At 33.7% G+C, this 22,539-nt stretch overlaps 1 protein-coding gene and 1 long non-coding RNA gene across 2 annotated transcripts; both read right to left on the bottom strand.

Moving 5' to 3' along the window:
* Nucleotides 1-4,177: 4,177 nt before the first annotated feature.
* On the bottom strand, nt 4,178-5,172 carry LOC119777190. Its single transcript, XR_005279893.1, has 4 exons — nt 5,110-5,172; nt 4,886-4,975; nt 4,480-4,578; nt 4,178-4,261 (listed from the first exon to the last, which is right to left on the bottom strand). It is a non-coding gene; the product is annotated as an uncharacterized LOC119777190 (long non-coding RNA).
* Nucleotides 5,173-8,251: 3,079 nt separating this feature from the next.
* On the bottom strand, nt 8,252-21,278 carry LOC119777197 (girdin-like). The gene is made up of 7 exons (XM_038276001.1): nt 21,245-21,278; nt 20,877-21,004; nt 20,064-20,144; nt 19,753-19,836; nt 19,359-19,433; nt 10,491-10,574; nt 8,252-9,629 (listed from the first exon to the last, which is right to left on the bottom strand). The coding sequence occupies exons 2-7, from the start codon at nt 20,944-20,946 to the stop codon at nt 9,271-9,273; spliced, it is 753 nt and encodes a 250-aa protein (XP_038131929.1). The 5' UTR covers nt 20,947-21,004; nt 21,245-21,278; the 3' UTR covers nt 8,252-9,270.
* Between the last annotated feature and the right edge of the window lie 1,261 nt (nt 21,279-22,539).

Genomic DNA, 22,539 nt, shown 5'->3' with positions numbered 1-22,539 from the left:
GAATTGAAATGTCTTCTAGAAAACTTGACATCCAGTTGCCTAAACTGATCCTTTCAAGCTCGAAGCTAATGTTGCATGCCTGCTGTATATGATCAAAGCCAGGACAGATGCGACAAAAGAACAAAGTTCTGTTAACTTAATAGTAAAATCAGCCGAAGCTGAAAGCCACCACCATATATTTTGACTTTGTAAAATCAATCAATTTTCTGCCACTTGTTTGTCAGGGTCTTTGGCTGTTGCCTATTTCCAGTAGTTTATGTGCAAAAGGCAAGATGCTAATCCATCACAGGGAAACACTGAAACATTCACCCATGCACACACAAACAACTTTTGTACGCATTACTTTTGGGGATATTTCATTGACTTACATTCATTTTATATGTTCTAACTACATGCCTTACCCTAAACCTAACCATTACCAACATAAACCTAACGCTGACCAAACTCAATTCAGACCCAAGACCTAAACCTAACCCCAACCCAAATAAGAAAACTTTACCATTTTGGAACCTTTTGAATGTCGTTATTTGGACCTGTAAGTCCCCATAACAGGGGATATGTGCCAATACTCTGCCCCCAATTGTAGGTCAAACAAACCCACACACACATAGAACCTAGGCATGCAACATGAGAGCATGCAAACGGCATGCAGAAAGACCCTTTTGTCGGACACCCCCCCCCCCCAAAAAAAAATAAATAAATAAAAAATCGAAGTATAAATGTATATAATATAGTTAATAAGAAAAATAGATTGGTGATCTTCATTCAAACTGCATTTATTAATCATTGGAAGGGAGAACATGTACGGTCTAAGCCGATGTTCCTGCATGTTCTGGTCTAGACAAGGTTTTTGTAACTAACTTAAAATCTGCAAAGAGCGAAGGTCGTCACATACAGTTAATCAAAAAAAAAGTTACAGGCTGTTGTACAAAAGAATACAATGTTGAACAAACATTGAGTCTCAAGGAGTCTGGTCTCTCTTCCAAACAGTCCCTAACAGTATTAAAATAACCCTTCTCACCTAGAAACTGTGTTACCTTGCAGGTGTGCGATGACTGAACTGAATTTTTTTTCCTTTTATGTAAGTAAATAAAATTCAAACTAATAATTTATATTAGAAGGCATGTGATAGGAAATAGATTTTTCTGACCACAGTGGTAAGGGGGGAACTGAACCGAGGACCTTCTTGCTGCAAGTCTGCAGGGCAACAAATTGCACCTCTATGCAGTCCATTATATAAAATGTTTATAAAAACTAGAAATAACTTTTGAATGAATGAAAATCTTAGAGATAAAGTTATCTTTATATTTAAAAAAAATACTCCTTGCTACCACAACAAACATTGAATATATCAATTTATTGAGTAATTCTCATTGAAATACACAGTTAACATATTAATATCAACATTTACAGAAACTGCACATGAAACAGAGAAACTAATACCTTTTCTGCAAATGCAAATGATTGAATTAGCCACTCTCATTTGGACTTGAGTCCCATTTTCTTGTTGTAGACAGTGCCTAGTTTCCATGATAATTTTTCATAGGAAATGTGTTCAAAAGGTACAATAGGAAAGAGTAGGACATTTTTATCTGATGTTTAAAATGCCCATTAGCTTTATTTATCAAAAAGAAAATATATTTAGAAATGGACAGCCAAGCAAATCCCAAAATAAGCTAATAGGCACTTCATCTCAGATAAATAACTAACATTTTATGAGCATATTGCAAAATCCCAACATCCCTTCTGGATTCTTGAACATAACTCTTAGCCCTCATGGAGGCTCCACAGGTAGCTTCTGGCCGCCCAGTGTTAAATGCAGTTATCATATTTGTATGCAATGTGCATTTGTAGTGACCAATACAGTAAATTACCCTTGTATTGATTTCCTAAACAAAGTCTATCTATGTTGTCTCTAAATTTCACACACAGTATGTGCATAGCATGGCTTTCATAATTTATTTACAATAAAACCTTTGTCTGTTTAAGAAAATACATTTTTTAATCATTAAACATGTGTCACTGGTATGTTGTATGCTGTAATAAATTTCATCCAGATTATTATGGGACCTCTATGTATTATATACTTATTATTTTCTTTCCCATCCGAAGAGTCTTAATTAGGAACTTATAACAGACAGGCTTTTTATTAATAACTGATTCCAAAGTGCAGATATAAAGCTGATGCTGACAAGCTAATTATAATTTAAAGAAGCCTAACCCTTATTAATCTAATTTAATTATTCAGAAGCTCAGAGATTATCGGCCTAGAATCTATATTGCTTTGTTACTGATTCAAACATCTTTTTTACCCTTTTCTTGTTCTTTTTGTCTATTTGTTATTTTTGCAAGCTGAATCTCTATAGGTTCCATGGTACTGTCTATATTCAGCAGCAGTCTTTCAAAAGTTTTCTTTTCCTCATCAAGTTTCCACTGGTAGTTTAACAGAATTTCTTTCCTCTTAAATAACTCATCCTTTCCATCAGAAGCATCTCCTCTAGATATTTTTCTCTCCACCACCTGAAGTTCTTCTTTGTTTTTCTCCCTTTTAGTCTCAACCTCTCTGAGTTGTTGGCCCAGTTTTTCTTTCTGGTTCTCCAGTTGATTTTTTATTTCATTTATGGTGTCAAGTAACTCTTTTGTCTTCTTATCTGTCATGGGAAAAAAAGAGATACAAAAACTTTATAAGGTTCCAAAACGTGATCAAACACAATAAAATATTTAAAGCAACTTGAGACAGATACAGACCAGTGCAGGATTTAATTTCTTAAAACAGTATCAGCTATTCCTTGTTTAATGATTAAATATTTTCCATGACACGTTTCTGTTTTTCTATTATTATTATTTTATTATCACTTTCAGCCTACAGTTCTTTAAACTGCCAGCCATACTGCTTCCCTTCTCCAGTAATTGCTTCACTTCTTTCAGTTGTTTCTCTTTGATTCATTATCATTTTAATTGTTCTTTGCATCAAATAACTAAAAATTTATTAAAGGAGATTTAATTTAATTTCTCCTATTTCTTTTTTTTTGTTTACAGAATCTACATACTTACTGTTATTTAAAATATTATATCATGTAATCATAATGGATAACAAAATGTACTCATTTACAGAAATGACAGTGCAACAATTGAATCACACAGAGTTAATAACCTAATTTTGGATAAAATTCTACCCTCATATAGAGAAATTAGAACATAAAGCAAATATACAAACATGTTTTAATTTTGCAGTTACACTGATGCAGTGAGGGTATTTTCCGCCTAAAACATTTTTTTTTTTAAATGTGGAAAAACAATACATGACACATAAAAAATCTTTTACGCTAAACAATTCCCTACTATTACTTATCCATTCTTAATTTCAATGATTCAAATAGCAGTCTTGTATCTTTATGTTTGATTTACCTTTTTCCTCTTCCTGTTTGGTCTTCTTGTCTTCCAGAGAGAAGGGGAAAAAAATGAAGATTAAATCATCACTTCTGAAAAACTTTACATTAATAAAAATGTATGTGATTAATGTACACAAATGATTGAGCAACAATTCAAGCACACATTAAATAATTTCATTTTGTCAGCTTTATGGTTTTGCATTTCTCTCTCCACATCTTCCACCTGTTTATTTAGAATTTTTTTTTGTTCCTTTGCTGATTTAAAATCTGTGCTGGTTTTGGAAAAAATAAATATGTTTTTAAAACAAATTGATCCGATATATTTCCAGTAAAGCCATTTATAATTCTTATTTACCTGTTGTACTCAATTACATATTTAAGACTGAATATTTTGGACATATCATTAAGTAATTTTATCATTATATATATACAGTGAACATTTTAGGCCGTACTCAGTTCTGTGGAAAAAGATTGTAATTTCTCTTTTCCTGAGAACTTAAATTTTTTTTCCTGAGAGCTGAGGACAGCCTAAAATGTGTGCCATACATATAGACTAGTTAAGATTTTTTTTTCATATCCAGTTGTTTTTTCTTAACTTTTCATTTCTGTTCCTGTGTATTTACCCTTTCGTAATTTATTAAAGGTTGTTGCTTGAAAGCAATCATGTAAAGAGAAATACAAAACAGATAAACATTGTACTGCCCTGCTATATTCTAAAAAAACAATAAGAAAACACAAAAAAATCCACCAAAAACAATTAATTTTTAAAGGAAAATAATCCTCACCTTTTTGATGTAACAGTATAAATATTGCCAAAACAATACAAATTAAATCACCTATGGAAACCGATCTCCTAAAGCTGTAGTTGCCTGTTTCAGGAGAAAAGATAAAGCGAAAGGCTGTCAAACTGATGCAATGAGGACATTTTCTGTCTTAACAGAACAAATAATTATCTTTAAAATAAAGAAAATCACGAAATGACACTTAACTTATTGTTGACATTTAATCCTTCCGTTTCATTTTTTATCCTTTCTTTTGTTTTCAGTTATTCAAGTTTCAGTCTCAGTATTTTGAGTTTTAGGTTTACCGTTTAGCATATCCAGTTCTCTCCAAAATTTATCCAGCTGTTGTGATATGTTTTGTAGTTGTTCTTTCATCCACTCTTGGTTTGAAACATCACCTGTTGCTTAAATCAATATGCAGATTATATTATCACAGAAACAAACCAAAGTAAAAGGCAAAATAGAAAAGCGAGCAGATTAAATAATTTGTAACTTCTTTCAGAAGTTATTTTATTGATTTTTTTTTCTCAATTACAAACATAACTAAACAACAACCAGATAAGCACAGATTTATTTCCTGATCCATACTCTGCTAAAAGTTTTTTTGCTTTGTAAGTGCTATTTTCATACTTTTCTGACGGACCTAAAAGTAGGAAAAAGGAAAGCAGAATCCTCTTTGGAGTCTACTTGTAATAATAAAACAGAACTTACAAGAAGCTGCACTGAAGAAAACAGCAAGGAGGAGCTGAAAGCAGATACAAGAGACGAGAAGAACCTTCATAGCGACAGGAGGATTTGACACTAAAGGAGAGAACCAGGAAATTAAAATCCTTTTATACTAAGTACAATGCAAACATGAAGAAAGTAAACCGGAATACAACTTTTAAACCAGTAAGCAGGTTATATTCTGCTTTATGTTAAACACATTACCACACCTTTGATAGGCTGAGAACCAGAGAAAAACAAAAGGTAGACCACATGTAGCTTTTCCTTTCTGTAAGATTAGACATAACCACAGTAGATGTAAAAAACTAAAACAAAATACCAACACATTTCACAGTTTAAGGTCAAATGCTTAGCTTACCTGTTGTGCTCAGGATGAATTCCGCTCACCTTAGGTAACCTGAAAATGCAATAAGGAACAGGGTCAAATTCCAGCTATAAATTAGATAATTTTTTACCTCAGTCACATATGTAGAGGTATATTAGAGCTTAGCGACAGTACTACACAATCATGCAAGAGGTACATTTTTCCTATGCATCTACCTATTGATTTACATCACAATAGCTTTATTTTGCAGAAATTAAACAGAACAAAAGAACACAGACAGTCTTAAGTAAAATGTACATGATCAGTGGCAGCTGGTGGAATTCTGTGTTTGTGGGTGTGTTTATGGGAGGGTGGGGGCTAGACATTCTATTTCAGTTCATTTTAGTTCATTTAGCACAGATTTACAATATATATCAAAACATACAAAGTAATGGTGCTCTACATTTCATATATACATTTGGTCCCTCTATCTTTGAGAGAAGATAATTTCTTTTCATCTCAGTGGTTGAAGTCTGGGATGTTATGACAAGATTCTTTTCCATAGAGACCATGGCCAATGCATTGAGGTGATCCTGTGACATTGTGTTCCTGTAGAAGGCCTTGATTTTCAATTCTCGCTTAGAAACACTGTGCTGGAACTTTGTTATTAATTACAAACTTCACTACATCATTACCCTTCTCAATGACTTTCTGATTGTTGTATGCGCGCTATGTTTGTTATGCATGCTATGCCTGATATGCATACTTGTAATGAAGTTAGCTGCTATCCCGGAACAAAAGGAGGTTAAGGAGGTATTGTTCACTGGCTGAAGAGGGGAGGTACTCACAGAGGATCAAAGTACCTCCCCTCTTCAGCAGGTGAACAATACCTCCTTAATGACCGACCCTTAACAATCATAGGCAGGTTTCATGTATTTCAGGAGACAATCCCCCCTTTAACGACAATCCCTCCCTTTAACGACCAACCTTCAGAATCATAGACAGGTTTAAGATATTACAGGCTAACAATGGAACCAAACGACCCACTCATCGGTTTCCATTTGCATATTTCCAAGCAATACAAGGCCTTGTCTATATAATGACTCAAACTAACTGCGGATCCAGACATTTGAATTCAGAAAGCTTCCTGGAGAGATAGCGAAACATCTTCAAATCTTGGAAACCAAGTCCAGTGGATTTTTTTTAAACGTTTACGGCACAAGTGATATGCATTCGCCAATTGCATATCACAATCAGAAACAATTAATTTGCATAATGAGCTTAAACACCAATTAACTTGCCTGCTGAATATTTATGCATGCATGCAATGAGTAATCTGAGTCAGGATATATTTTATAACCAATTACAATTTTACAAATTACATAATTTTTTTTGTGTGTGTTGTTAAGGCATAATAAGCATTATCCAAATATAAGCTATTAATAAAAAAATGTGGATATAAAAACATATATCCACGCATTATTTTTTTTAAGAATAAAAAGATAAGCACAGCTGCCAATGCTGATGAGAATCAATCAAATGTTCAGTCATGAGAAAGTTTAAATATGCAAGTATAAGAACAGCAAAATAAAGTCCAAGTTGAGTGTAATGCATAGAGTTGTGGATGCTGAATGGATGAGAACTCCAGGGCCCCAGATGAGTGTGTGTTTAGCCATGGTTGTATCATCATGAGATCCCATCGGTTACAACTCTGTGCAAAGGTTTTAAGCAATTTCTTTTTTTACAAGTCTAACGGGCATTTGTAAAGGCTCCCAATAAGATATGCTGATTCTCTCTTAGAAACACATTTCTTTCTCTCTCTCTGTGACATGACATCTCAGACATGTTTTATGTTAAGTAGAGAAAGATGGCTCACTGGTTCTTAATATTCAACATATCTGTGTGTGTGTGTTTTATTTGGTAATGGTTGTTTTTTTATTGTGATGATGGAGAGTATGTTTTCTGATGTAAAGTAAATAAACAACGTCAAAGGTCTCACTTTCTCTCTCTCACACACACACACACACACGCTGCCTCCCCCTCCCCTTCTGATTGGTTGTAACATGCTGCTGTTGTTAATACATTTTAATCATTTATCATTTAAGCTGAATGTATTTGTGAGGTTTTAACTGCTTTATTGTTATCATCATATTTGCTGCTATTTCAAACGGACACTATTGAATGTATTAACATCTGACTTACATTGTACAATATCAGAAGTTAGTTAAAAGTCTCTTAGGATTTTTGATCTCTTTCTTCTAAACTAGTTATTTAGTCTACCTTGTGCTTATTTTCTAATAGTGTGTAGTTTTCTGCATAGATGTTAGATGTCTGTAATCAAGGATTTTTAGAATAAAGACATCATTGTTTAACTTGCATTTGTTTGGTAATTCATACACAAATGCTTTATCACTCAGGCAAGATCCAACCTCTTTTGGTAACAGCTTGAATAAACTGAGACAAATAGTTATTTGATTGGTAATTAATAGCTCTGCTGGTTACCTAGTCCAAGTCACTAAATTGGTGGGAATAACTGGATTTTAACAGCCGATCCAGGAATCCTCCAGAAGTGAAAGACAACTCAGGTAAGTGGGAAGACTAAAGCTATAGTATTAAACTAAGAACATGAAAAAAAAGATATATATATATATATATATATATATATATATATATATATATATATATATATATATATATATATATATATATATATATATACTATGCAGCCCACTTACTGAAATGTTAATACAAATAAGCAATTTGTTTTTCGGCCTACCAAAGTATTAGATATTTTAATATATAAATAAATGTTGCCTCCTAAAAACAATCGTTGAACAAATGTTTATTTACTGAGCCAATACCATTCATTTTACACAATAAACATATGAGATATCAACATTTTCAGCAATTGCAAAACAAATACAGGTAAACAAGTAAATAATTAAATGAAGCCACTTTGATCTGGACTTTAGTCTCTGTTTCCTGTAATAAACTATGTCTTGTATCCACAACAGTTTTTCTTAGTTTTTTAATTTAATTTTATTTTTATTTCAGTACTGTTTCCTATGGGTCTCTGCTATACAGAATACAAAGAATACATTATCCAATAAAATAACAGCCACAGAAAATATCTTAAACACTTTACATTTTTTTTCAAAGAAATATAATTATTTTATAATTTTACTTCCAAGTTAACTTAGGGACTCTCTCCCACTAATATCATAGAAGTCTGTAGGTCATTAATATTTATTCTTTTATAAAAAAGGTCACTAACAAAAGGTTACTGTTAAAAGTAGAATCATATGCAAATATGGGGCTATATTAATTATATATCAGTTAAATAAAAGAAATAGAACTTACCAACAGAAAAAAAAAGTGCACAATTTTTCTATGTTTACACCGTTTTTTTTTTGGTTTGAGATCAAACTAAAAAAACACAAAAAAGGAGATATAGTCAAAACTATGAAGAAAAAAACAGCCGGATAATTTGATTTAATGCTTAAAATGCCTGTTGACTTTATAAACTGAAATAGAAGTCCTATTTGGATATGGACAGCCAAATAAATCACAAAACAGCCTAATATGCATTTGATTTCAAATAATGAATAATGTTTCATTTTAGTTTCTCAAAAATAAGTGATGGAGTAATAAGGGGATTGGTCACCAAGTGTTTAGATCAGACCAACTGATGCAAGTATGTGATTCAAACCCCTCAACCCACCCATAGCTTATATCTTTAATACTGTGCAAAGCCTTTGGCTACTTTATACTGTTTTTTACAATAAGCTATTTCTACTTCATAAAACATTTTGAGTCATGATAAATGTTTCAGTTGTCCTTCTTTTCTAATTTTAAAAGATCTAGATCAAGGTTTGGGCCTAAATTACATATACTTGTTTGTTTTTTTTCCATCAGCATTATTTTTTTTCCCCATCAGATGTTATAGCAGCTATGCCCTATGTTAAGAGCTGATTAAAAAAACAATAATAATTAACCCACATTTGTCTTAATTATTTACCTGAAATCTATACTGCTGTACTACTCTTTGAAACCTTTTTTAAATATCTTAATTTCCCTTTCTTATTTTTGATAGCTTGATTTCAATAGGTTCAAGAGCCTTTTCCGTGTCCAGTAGCTGTCTTTCACAGGCTTTCTTTTCATCATCAAGTTTCCACTGGTAGTTTAACAGATGTTCTTTTCTCCTTAATAACTCATCCTTGCCATCAGAAGTATCTTCTCCAGTTATTTTCCCCTCCACCTGCAGAAGTTCGTCTTTGTTTTTCTTCATGTTAATCTCAACCTCTTTGAGTTGTTGGCCCAGATTTTTTTTCTTGTTCTCCAGGTACTCTTTCTTGTTCTCCAGGTCCTCTTTCAATTCATTTAGTTTTGCAAGATTTTCTGACTTCCTTCTCTCAGAGTTCCGATCTGTGGTGGAAAACGGAAACTACTTTGAAAGACTAGAAAATGTGATGAAAAAAAAAAACAAAACAAAACAAAAAAATATCAACCACAAAATTTAATGGACCTGTCTGTAATTCTTTGTAAAGGTTGCTTCTGGATTCAACCGATTTCAATAACAAAAATATTAACCAATTTGAGAGAGATATCGACAATGATGTTAATTTAATTAAACTGTATCAGCTAATCCCTTGCTAATGATGTATTGCTTTCCATTTAATCAATTATTTCTGTTTTCAGTTATTACAATTTCAGCCTACAAGTCTTTCAATTGTCAGGTATGCCATTTTGCTTTTCCAGTAATTTATTTACTTATTTTCTATTTTTTCCCTTTTTTTCTTAATTGTTATTTGCATCAGATATTACAAAATATAAAGTTGGTGTCTTATTTTATTTCTAAGTGCATTTCCTGTTTATTTGATAGTATATCTAGCAAAAACATTATGGATAATAAAATGTAAGAAATTGCAAGAACAATAAACCAACCTATAAAAAACACTTTGATTAGATAATTAAATTTTGGACCCCATTTTTACCTTTCTATAGACTAATAAAGAATAGCAAACATACAGAAGATTCTAATTATTCTATAATCATTATTTTTGAAATTTGAGATAATAAGAAGATTATGGACAACAGTTAGCAAAGTGTTTTCAGTATGAGTCATCTTCAGATGTGTAAGACAAATCAATTGAGATGATCCTTCCTGCCTACAGCTACCAACACCTACAAAAAGTTGATGAAAAAAAAAAAAAGGAAAGCCAAAATAATAGAGATGATGATTTTGTTGTACTGGGTAAATATACTGTTTAAAAAAAAATGACTTACATGTGGTCCATAAATTGTAAACAGCAAGGCCAATAGCAATTAGCATAACTGCAATGCTTAAAACCAACATCCCAATGATGTACTCTGGAAAAAAAAGCAAAAAAACAGTGAAAATTGCGGTACAATAGTGGTAGCTGTGGTTACCACAAAACCAAAGACAAAGCTGTCCATTGATTAAGTAACCTTAAATTTATCAGTTGAAAACATTTTTTTCACTGTAAATGAATGTTGAAAGATAAATACCATAAACCCTTAAAATGTAATGTCCTGTGAAAACAATTGCCCTTTCTATAGTTTTTTTTTTTTTTTTACATTTATTGGCTGTAATACAAGAGTTCTTACAGTTCTTTTTACGATAATTTCTTGTGGGGTATACAGTACATTATCAGAGTAAGAAACTGTTAAATGTGGTAATCCTTTTTTAACCTCTTAACATCCACTTCATTTTGGGTAATCCTCGCCTATTTTGCATACCCAAATGGAAAAGCAAATAACCTAGGTACTGTAAGCCCAAATTACGTGTGCAATACACTTTTTAAAAGCTAACACCCTCTAGTTTCCTAATATATAAATGAATATTTAAAATTGGGTGACTAGAACACAGACCAACCTGCATCAATTCAAACATGACTCAAAGTTGTTTTTTTTATTCTCAGAAATGATAGGTATTCTTTGAACAGCAGTAATAAAGACATTCTTGAGAAAAAGAATGTTTTATTGTCTTAAATTAGTTCTACATCATGTCAACCACAAATGCAGAAAATGTAAGACCTCTTGCTATAACAGTTCCAGAGCTGTGGGGCTTTGGAACTTTTAGTGACAGCTTGTAGCTAAGCACAATGGCTTTACCCGCTGGTAACATTTTTACGGGTGGAATTTTATGCATTCTGAGTTATTACCCCCACTTAAGGTGGGCTTAACCATCTTAAGCCTTAGCCTTAAGCTTTAAGCTAAGTTAATAAAAAACACAGCAACATTGTAAACATTTCATTTCAAAAGTTATATTTCATGGTAAATTTCTGGCAACCAAGGCTGCTGGTATTTTACCGCTAAAAATACATTACAATACATGTGAAAATTACATTTTTGGTGTAAATTTTACTTTGGGAACTTAAAGATTCAGAATTGTAATCAAGATACTGATTATCATTGAAAATCAATAAGACAATTGTTTGCTTCACTACATCACATACTGGGAAAGAGGACAGTACAGATCCTACTGTATTATCTGCACGATCACAAATCAATATGAACCTTGACAATGTAGCATATATAACTGTTAAATGTTGAACAAAAAGATGGTCAACTCATAATCACTTGCGCCTTACTGAACAGGAACAAGTTACAGAGTCTGGATTTAGTTGAAGATAGCCCCCAGACAGACCAGGTTCTAAATGTACATGGCATCAAACAGACAGGTTCTGCTGGAGAAATTAGATTGCTTTCCATTGGGTTTTCACTTCGACTGCAGGAATCCAGCTTGCAGAAAAAAGAAAATAGACAGTTAGCAACATTTGATCAATGCTGTGCATTAAAAACATGAACAAAGACGAAACAATATGTTAAAACAAGCTTTCATAAAGTATTTCTTAAAGGTTGTAGATCTTAAAGGAATAGTACACCCAAAACATGATTAGCCTTCATTTTCTACTCACCCCCATGCTGAACAACACCCTGGAGTACTTTTTTGATATCTCAAATGCATCTGGAGATCTGGGAGGCTTCTTGCTGTCTGCTGACATTCAAATAATGGAGGTCTATGGTGACCGAGACAGAAAGGTCCATAAAAGTCCACAAAAAACGTGTCAATATTCCTCCATACTGCTCGTCCAATGTATTCCTAGTTTCCTGAGTGGGTAGCATCCAGAATTTACTCGAAACGAAGTCATTTAGAATGTTTTTAGAGCATAAACAGGAGTGTATAGGATTTCCTGAAAGCGCGCACATGCGCGATCACGACACTACGGAAGCCGGCAGACCAAACCAGATGAAAGTGCGCATTCAGCGTCTGCTCTGCCAATAATGCAAGCGTAGAAGAAGAAATGTGCCGTTTACCTGTGCAAAGAAAGAAACAACGAAAGAAAAATGTCTGAGGACTTCAGTGTTGAGGAAGAGCATGAGTTCTTTGCCGAGCTGAATGCGCTGGTTTGGTCTGCCGGCTTCCGTAGCGTCGGGATCGCGCATGTGCGCGCTTTCAGGAAATCCTATACACTACTGTTTATGCTCTAAAAACATTCTAAATGACTTCGTTTCGAGTAAATTCTGGATGCTACCCACTCAGGAAACTTGGAATACATTGGACGAGCAGTATGGAGGAATATTGAAATGTTTTTTGTGGACTTTTATGGACCTTTCTGCCTCGGGCACCATAGACCTCCATTATTTGAATGTCAGCAGACAGCAAGAAGCCTCCCAGATCTTCAGATGCATTTGATATATCAAAAAAGTACTCCAGAGTGTTGTTCAGCATGGGGGTGAGTAGAAAATGAAGGCTAATCATGTTTTGGGTGTACTATTCCTTTAAAGCTAGTCAGAAGGTGGTAGGAAATACCCCAAACTAACTCCAAATGAAAAATGACACAGGGTATCAAGTCTATTTTTTAATGGAACTTCAAATTTATGAGTTTTGAAAATTTAGCAAAACTGTATTTCAAGTTTTTAAATTGAATTTCATTGCTTTAAATAATGTAATTTCAGTTTTATTTCATTTCTATTCCTGTGTCATGTATCTGGGTGCTTTAGAAGGCAGCTAATTAAACAGATACCCAGGTTTATGTGGAACATAAACTTAAATTGTTTAATGGCGTTTTGGGTTTAAGCATTGAAGCATTTCAGAGTATGCTGGAAATCATTTACTATTTCAATGCTTAAGCATTCCCACTTGATGATGTTACATAACACTGCCTCAGCCAAAGTGTCATTTCAGGAGTTTAACGCAATGTTAAAAGTAGGTGAGTGAATCTGTGATTGTTAATAAATTTTTGATAAAGCCTGATATGCGACATCAAAACAGAATAACTGAACATCACAGAGCTGAGACTTTTCTGAAGTGTATAGAACTATAATGGGAGGCATATGTTTTAGTTATCAGGCTCCTTCCCTGTGGAATCAGCTCCCAGTTTTAGTCCATGTGGCACACATGTTGAGGATTTATTTCTGGTTTAACAAAGATGTTTCATGATTTATTTTATGGGATATTAATTTAATATGGGCTCCTATTTTGAGTTGCACTTTCATATAGATGTTTTTTATGTCTGGTTCGTAGTGGACTATATTTGAGGACACTTTAAGCAGAAGAGACTGTTTATCTCAATGCTTAAATGGTATATGAAACATTAAACCAAACTAACTTAATTCATGAGATTGTGTCTACTTTCCCCTTTAAAGGATAAGTTCGGTTTTTTACACTTTAAGCCCATTTTCTGTAGTGTCCAGGATGAAATCGAATGATCGACACCAAAAGTTTGACAATTGCTCCTGTCTCTGCTTTTTGGCTCATTTAGAATCAACCCCTGGCTGCTTTAGAATGGCTTCCATAGAGCATGTCCGATAATGTCCTTAAAACAACCTTAAACGTTCTTTTTTTAAAATATGCTACTCACCGGGTCGTCGGCGCTGTTCAATGACGTTCCAAAAAAAGTTTCGTGAAGAAAAAACGTTCCTGTAGTGTTTTATTTAGCATTTTGTAAATCCCATTGAGTTCTGTAGGAATAGTCAATATTCCGCTGCCACCGGAAACGGAAATGGGGCCTGTTTACACAGTTGTAGTCTTTTCGCTTCACTCTGTGTACTCCGACGTCGAGAATCAAGAATCCACCTTTCGTATTCCATTTTCAGAGTTTTTTAAAGTGTTTAACAGAGACGTTAGCACCTCGACGTCGGAGTACACAGAGTGAAGCGAAAAGACTACAACTGTGTAAACAGGCCCCATTTCCGTTTCCGGTGGCAGCGGAATTTTGACTATTCCTACAGAACTCAATGGGATTTACAAAATGCTAAATAAAACACTACAGGAACGTTTTTTCTTTACGAAACTTTTTTTGGAACGTCATTGAACAGCGCTGACGACCCGGTGAGTAGCATATTTTAAAAAAAGAATGTTTAAGGTTGTTTTAAGGACATTATGCAAGCCATTCTGAAGCAGCCAGGGGTGGATTCTGCATGAGCCAAAAAGCAGAGACAGGAGCAATTGTCAAACTTTTGGTGTCGATCATTCGATTTCATCCTGGACACTACAGAAAATGGGCTTAAAGTGTAAAAAACCGAACTTCTCCTTTAAGAAGCAAAGGAAGAACAAGTTATAAGAAGAAAGGGGTGGCTCTAAGCATTGCTTTGGGGGAAGAGTTCTTTCTTTTTTCAGCTCCGACTCTGTATGCTTTTGTTTAGTCAATTTAACAACAGGCACCCTATTTACTTTTTAAGACCAGGGATCCGTTTCACAAAGCAGGTTTAACAAACTCAGATTCAAATCCGCAACTCTATATTTACCTAGCCTAAGACTCATTGTTTATTTTATGACTCAGAGTTTAGCACATGCGTAAAACAAATATGAAAAGACATCAGTGGAGCACAGATTTGATGAGCCACCATGAAAACTGGCAACAGGAAGCGCCTATTTCACCCCACTGAAACTAGAAATTTTAAAGCAGAAATGAAAAGAAAAAAATTTGGAAAAATACCCTGATTGTGCTGGATTAATGGCTGCATTTTCTGCCAAACTATTTGGAACAAACCATTGGTTACCTATTAGTAAATCTCTAGTTGTCAACTTGACTGAAGTCAAACAGACTTCATACTTTTTTAGTGATTCTAGTAGATTAGTGCAGATGTATCAGTTCAATCTTGTTATTGGGCAAAACTCCTCGCCTTAAGGTTGAATTCCGTCTTTAGCAGGTTTTCATCTATCATCCTCTTGACACATTTGCTTCTCATTCCCTTCCTTCTAATGCTGGTCACAACAGCACAGCCCTAGGGCAAAAAGACAAAACGAATTTTTTTAGAAGGTCGTTTGAAAAGATAAGGAAAAAATAATGCCTGGCTTTTATACCACTTGAAATCTCACCATGTCCTTTGACGTGGAGGTTTGATTTGATTTCTTGATGTCGTTTAAACTCAGGGTTGAGAAATGTCAGGAAAAGAAAAACTGTTCAAAAGAAGACACAAAATAAGATTCAGCCAGCTGACAGATGTAAAATAAAACACAACTTGTTCTTAAAGGTACTTGTGCATCCTTTAACTGGACAAGTAACCACATGTTTTTCGACAAAAAGACTCTTCAGAGGAGCTTTTAGCTCTTTAGTATCTTTACTCTGGTGTTGGCACATAGTCATTGTGCATTTAAAAGAGGTAACTGCCCTAAAAACTTTGATATTAGTAGGAACAGCTTGTCTTCAATAAAAAAATTTGCCTTAAGCGCTCCATACCTACTAAATGTTTGCTTGCAGTCAGTTTCAATGCACTTAAAAACATAATGTGGCTCATTCCTATGAAGCTTGAAGTGAAGCACATACCGCCTCCACCTTTCGACAGAAATTGCATCTCAACGTGTCTTCCACTTAGTTACCTTCAGACACACACACACACACCCCCACACACACACAGGAATAAATACCTAAAAATTAAAGGCTTGGTAACTGTACTGCTGGGTTTTCAATACAGCTGATAAAACTAGTCAAAGAACAAAGGAGACTCCAAGAAACAATTAAATTAAAATGGAATCTAAAATACTCAAACCGGATGGATGTACTCACCTCGGATATTCATTTTAGGCAGTCCAGGTGAGGAAAGCGTCAGACAATTAAAATATGTTTGCTGCGCAGCGGCACAAGCTCAGAAGCTGCGTCAGTTAGCATGGTGAAGAAATGATAGCGGCTGTCTCTTCTTATGGGCAAACGAGCGATCTTCGCACAGCTTAGCAGCGTGCCAACCTATTAGGTAAAACGCTCAGTAAGGTTGTTAATCGGAACAGCTTTGAAAAGAGGAGGGAAAATACTTTTTTGTTTTGCACTTTGCAATTCAAACTCTCACAAATAAAGACATGTAATGTGATTTCAAATAGTAAAACAGCTGTTCAGCTGTAAATCCACAACTATCACACTAACTCTAGATTCAAGGTGGACACATCCAAGGTGGGCTGATAATGAGGTATAAAAGAGCAGGGAAAAAAATTGTTAAATCAAATTTGAGGGAAATAGGGTTGTTTTTATTGTAATTTGCAGACTCAGGGCTGGCCCAAGGCAGAAGCAAACTTAGTTGCTAGGTAACATTCATGGGCTACTAAAGGGCCCCCAAGAGCAATTATTGTTTTCAGGTTTGTTGCATGAATACATTATAATTTTTATCTGATTATAGTAATTAACCTCTTAAAACCCACCGGATTGCCGGCGACCAGGTGGACCTTAAGTGAGGGTAATAATTCTGAATGCATAAAATTCCACGGGTAAAATTTTTACCAGCAGGTGGAGCCATTGCCACAGCTCCAAGCTGACACCAAATGTAGAAAACCCCACAGCTCTGGAACTGTTATAGCTAGAGGTCTAAACTTTTCTGCATTTGTGGTTGACATGATGTGGAACAAATATAATAAAATGAAACCTGCTTTTTCTCAAGAATGTCTTTATTACTGCTGTTCAAAAAAGACATATCATTTCCGAATAATAAAAAAAATAACAACTTTGAGTCATGTTTGAACTGATGCAGGTTGGTATGTGTTCTTCTGATCCAATTTTAATTCATCCAATTATAATTTCATCCAATTTACACATTCAGAAATTAGAGGGTGTTATCTTTCGAAAAATGTATTGCACATGTAATTTGGGCTTATAGTTCCTAAGTTATATGCTTTTCCGTTTGGGTATGCAAAGTAGGCGAGGATTACCCAAAATGAGGTGAATGTTAAGAGGGTAAAACAAAGACTTATTACAAAATTGTTCATGTTTTTACATTATGTTTCATCATGTAGGCTTCGTTCCTCCACCTCCTTTTACTGCCTGCATCAACCTAAGACCAAACTTGCCACTATGGGGGATAGGGCTTTTCAGGCAGTAGCTCCACGGCTCTGGAATGCCCTTCCAGAGTCCCTGAGAGCCCCACAAGGTGTGGAGGCCTTTAAAAAAGGTCTTAAGACTCACCTTTTTAAACAGGCCTTTTAGAACTGTGAGTTTTGTTTTAAATTGTGGTTTTTATTGTTTGTTTCAATTGTTGGTTTTGGTACCACTTGGTGCGAGATGTGTTGCTGTGGGCCCTACAATTTATTCTTTATTTTTTATTATTACTATTTATTATTACTATTATTATTATTTTTTGGTAATTGTTGGTTTTTGGTGCCGCTCGATGTAGGATGTATTGCTGTAAGCCCTACAGTTTGTTCTTTATTTATTTATTTATTTATTTATTTATTTATTTTTTTTATTTTATTACTATTGTTATTATTTTTGTCTTTGTTTTTTTTCTTCTTCTTTTGGTCTCTGTAGCACTTTGAGATTTCTTTGAAATGTAAGGTGCGTTACAAATAAAATCTATTATTATTATTATTATTATTAAAAATTATATTGTATCGTTATCTTTGGGGCTCTCTAGTAGATTGGTCATTCTGCATGTACGGTTGCAATGAACATCAAAACTTCTATAGCACACACAAAAGGCAAATAGAAAAACATTTTAAATGAAACTTTTGTATATAGTTATCTATATTTACAGTTTTAAGAACTAATTTTCAACTCTAAATTTACTTCTTTCTTCAATGATACTCTGTTTTTTATTTCTCTATTAAAAATTTAATAGAAAATTAAGAAGCTTCAGAAATAAGGTTGCAATTTGTTTATTTTAATATCCTGTCATTAACGGATATAAAATGTTTTTATAATAAAGTTTAATAATTTATTTTTTGTCTTTTACTGCTGATATTTCAGCTATTTTATAACAGTGCACAGTTGGCATTTTTACAGTGAACTATATTTTTAACCATTTTGCTTCTGTAAAAATTAAGGTTCATGCTTGCGTTACAATCAACAAGTATTTCCTGTAAATTTTGTTGTTAAAATTAAGGTTTTAAGAAATGTTTTTCTCTACAGCAATTTCTTTTAAAATTTCTATATATTTATTCATTTTCACTGTAAATGACTGTAAGTTTTATGAGTAATTTTTAGTGTTTTTATCCAGTCACTTGATTAACAGCTATTTAATGTATTTAATAAAGTCAAGGACCACTTATGGTTTCACGGTCATTTACTTTTGCTTTTGACAGTGTTTTGCTATATATATATTTTACTGAGTTTTTGTTTTTTACAGTGTAGTTTCAGGTGTAGAATTAAAAAGAAGTTAATATGAAAGACTAATAAGGCTATATAAACCTGTATAATTGTAGAGTAAATGATACCCCACAGCTGGTGCAGGTACAGAGCAAACACCTTATTTTTGCAATGAAGAAAACATTAAATTACACAACTTTCCAGCTTAGTCTTTTGAGTTGTTAGAATTAGCCATTTGCTTTTAAAGTTCTTCCTGCTTTTTCGTCATGTTTCTTAGTTCTTCTTTGATCCCCTCTTCGTTTGAAATCTCAAGATTTCTCAAGAAGTTATTATAGAAACAGACCGAAACCAATTGCAAAATTTTAGAAAAGATCAGATTAAATAATTTGTATCTTCCCTCTGAACTAATTTTCTTGACTGTTACTTAGCTACAAATATAACCAAACAACAACTAGACAAGTAAAGATTTCTTTCCTCATCCAAATTCTACTGAAAATCACACAGCTGTTAATACCTTCAACAATTATTCTTTGAATTAAAATTTTCTCCTTTTACTTTCATTGTCTCCACTGAATTTTTTTTCTAATTTCCAACAATCACTTTGGCTTTCTAGATTTACCTGTTATTGCTTCCAGTTCTTTCATTGATTTGTAAAGTTGTTCTTTTATCTCCTCTTGGTTTGAAATCACATCCGCTGTTTGACACAATATGAAGATTAAGATTAAGTTATTATGCTATAAACAGACAAACTTGAAATATAAAAAAAAAATCAGATTTAATCATTTGCATCTTCCCTCAGAACTAATTTTCTTGACTGTTTCTTAGTTACAAATATAACCAAACAACAACTAGACAAGTAAAGATCTCTTTCCTCATCAAAACTCAACTGAAAATCTCTCAGCTGTCAATTTCTTTAACAATTATTCTTTGAATTAAATTGCTCCTCTTTCACTTAATTATTTCCATTGACTTAATTTCTCAATTCCAGCAATAATTTAACTTGCTATATTTACCGTTTTGTTTTTCCAGTTCTTCCAGCTTTTTCGTCATGGTTTGAAGTTGTACTTTCATCCCCTCTTGGTTTGAAATCACATCCGCTGTTTGAAACAATTTGAAGATTAAAATTAAGTTATTATAGAAACAGATCAAAACTAATTGCAAAATATTAGAAAAAAAAAATCAAAATAAATCATTTGTATCTTCCCTCACAGCTGTTAATTTCTTTAACAATTACTCTTTGATTTAAATTCTCCCCTTTCAGTTTCATTATATCCATTGATTTATTTTCTGAATTGCAGCAATCATTTTGTATTGCTAGATTTACCATTTTGCTTTTCTACTTCTTCCAGCTTTTTCGTTATGTTTTCAAGTTGTTCTTTGATCCATTCTTGGTTTGAAATCTCACCTGTATTTGAAAACGACATGCAGATTAAAATATAACACAAATACACCAAAAGAAATTGCAAAATATTTAAAAAAGTACTTAAGTTATTTGCAACTTCTCTCAAAAGCTATTCACTTTATAATCAGGTTTTACGTAGTTACTAATATAACTGAACAGCAACTAGTTAAAGACTTCTTTCTTTCCTCATCTAAATTCCACAGTCATTTTTTCAGGTGTTTGGACCACAGGCTGATTGGACTCTTAACCTGTTAAGTAAAATGATTAATACGATAAACACTAACAAATGTGTTATTGTACTTTAAAAAAAATGCTACATTTCATGCTTTTTGAAAAGCAGATTTTAAAAAGAGTTTAATATAATGATACCATTATTTCACTAGCAAAACCTACTCAGTTAGTGTAATGTTCATCTCTCTATCCAGGCAAAGATAATGAATAATAAAATGTATTTTAGATGTTGAAAATAAGTTAAACTGAACGTTTGGTGAGTATAATGGGATTTCTTTCAGTTAATAATACTCAGCCACGTCTGATGTAATAAAGGTGTCTTTTCTATTGATTTGAGTGAACCCTTTATTTTAAAATGTAAAAACAAAACCGTCATTCTGATGTGGGTTGCTTTAGAAGTACTATTTCCATTCTTTGCCGAAGGACCCAAAAGTCATGATATATGAAAAATGGAAGCAGAATCCTGTGTGCAGTTGATTTTAATGACAAAACAAAGGAACTTACCAGAATCTGATCTGAAGCCTATAGCAAGGCAGAGTTGAAAGCAGATACAAAGGACGAAAACAGTTTTCATGGTGACAGGAGGAACTGATACTGATGGCTGAATATAGAGTAGTTAAAGTCCTAGCGCACTAAAAACAATAAGAAAACAATAAGAAAGCAAACCAAAATACAACTTTTGAAACAGAAAACAGGCTATGTTCTGCTTTATGTAAAACACATAACCACAACTCTGAAAGACAGAAGACCACAGGAAACAAAATTTCGACCACATGAAGCTTTTCCATTCTATAAGGTTAGACATAAAAACACTAGATATAATAAATAAAATGAAATATTGACTAACAAAAAGAAACATTTTAGTGGCATACCTGTTGTGGGTCAGGATGAATTCAGCTCTCCTCAACTAACATGAGAGTTTAAATAGGAATAGGGTGAAAGTCCAGCTATAAAGTACGTCATTTTACAACAGTGACATGAGAATCCCTGAGAATTTTTTGTTTAGCATTTTTGTGCTGTTCAAACACTTTAGAAATATTCACATCTCATATAAAATCTGTAAATGTAGTCCCAAAACTCCCGTTAATATTTTTATATGAAACTACCTATTGATCTACAGATACATTTTTATTGCACAGAAACTAAACAGAACAACTGAACAATGCCAGTTTTAAACTAAAATCTATATTAATATATTTAAAATTAAAAGTTACGAAGACACATATTATTTCTATATTGAGTCAGACTAAAAAAAATTCCTACTCCTCCTTGTCCACATTTTCTGGGCATATAAACTATGAACAGCTGGAGAGAGTTGGGTCATTTATGCTACTTAATCCTGTTGTAGCCAGGTTTCTCTAAGAAAACATAGATTTTTTTTAAATTTTTTATCAAGGATCAAGCCATTCATTAGTTAAAGGAATAGTACACCCAAAACATGATTAGCCTTCATTTTCTACTCACCCCCATGCTGAACAACACTCTGGAGTACTTTTTTGATATCTCAAATGCATCTGGAGATCTGGGAGGCTTCTTGCTGTCTGCTGACATTCAAATAATGGAGGTCTATGGTGCCCGAGACAGAAAGGTCCATAAAAGTCCACAAAAAACGTGTCAATATTCCTCCATACTGCTCGTCCAATGTATTCCAAGTGTCCTGAGTGGGTGGCATCCATAATTTACTCGAAACGAAGTCATTTAGAATGTTTTTAGAGCATAAACAGTAGTGTATAGGATTTCCTGAAAGCGCGCACATGCGCGTTCACAACGCTACGGAAGCCGGCAGACCAAACCAGCGCATTCAGCTCGGCAAAGAACTCATGCTCTTCCTCAACACTGAAGTCCTCAGACATTTTTCTTTCGTTGTGTCTTTCTTTGCACAGGTAAACAGCACATTTCTTCTTCTACGCTTGCATTATTGGCAGAGCAGACGCTGAATGCCCACTTTCATCTGGCTTGGTCTGCCGGCTTCCGTAGCGTCGTGAGCGCGCATGTGCGCGCTTTCAGGAAATCCTATACACTACTGTTTATGCTCTAAAAACATTCTAAATGACTTCGTTTCGAGTAAATTCTGGATGCTATCCACTCAGGAAACTTGGAATACATTGGAAGAGCAGTATGGAGGAATATTGACACGTTTTTTGTGGACTTTTATGGACCTTTCTGT

Source organism: Cyprinodon tularosa, unplaced genomic scaffold (assembly GCF_016077235.1).
Source record: "Cyprinodon tularosa strain WSP-4 unplaced genomic scaffold, ASM1607723v1 ctg989, whole genome shotgun sequence".
Classification (NCBI taxonomy): domain Eukaryota; kingdom Metazoa; phylum Chordata; class Actinopteri; order Cyprinodontiformes; family Cyprinodontidae; genus Cyprinodon; species Cyprinodon tularosa.
This window is presented reverse-complemented; position numbering and strand designations above follow the sequence as displayed.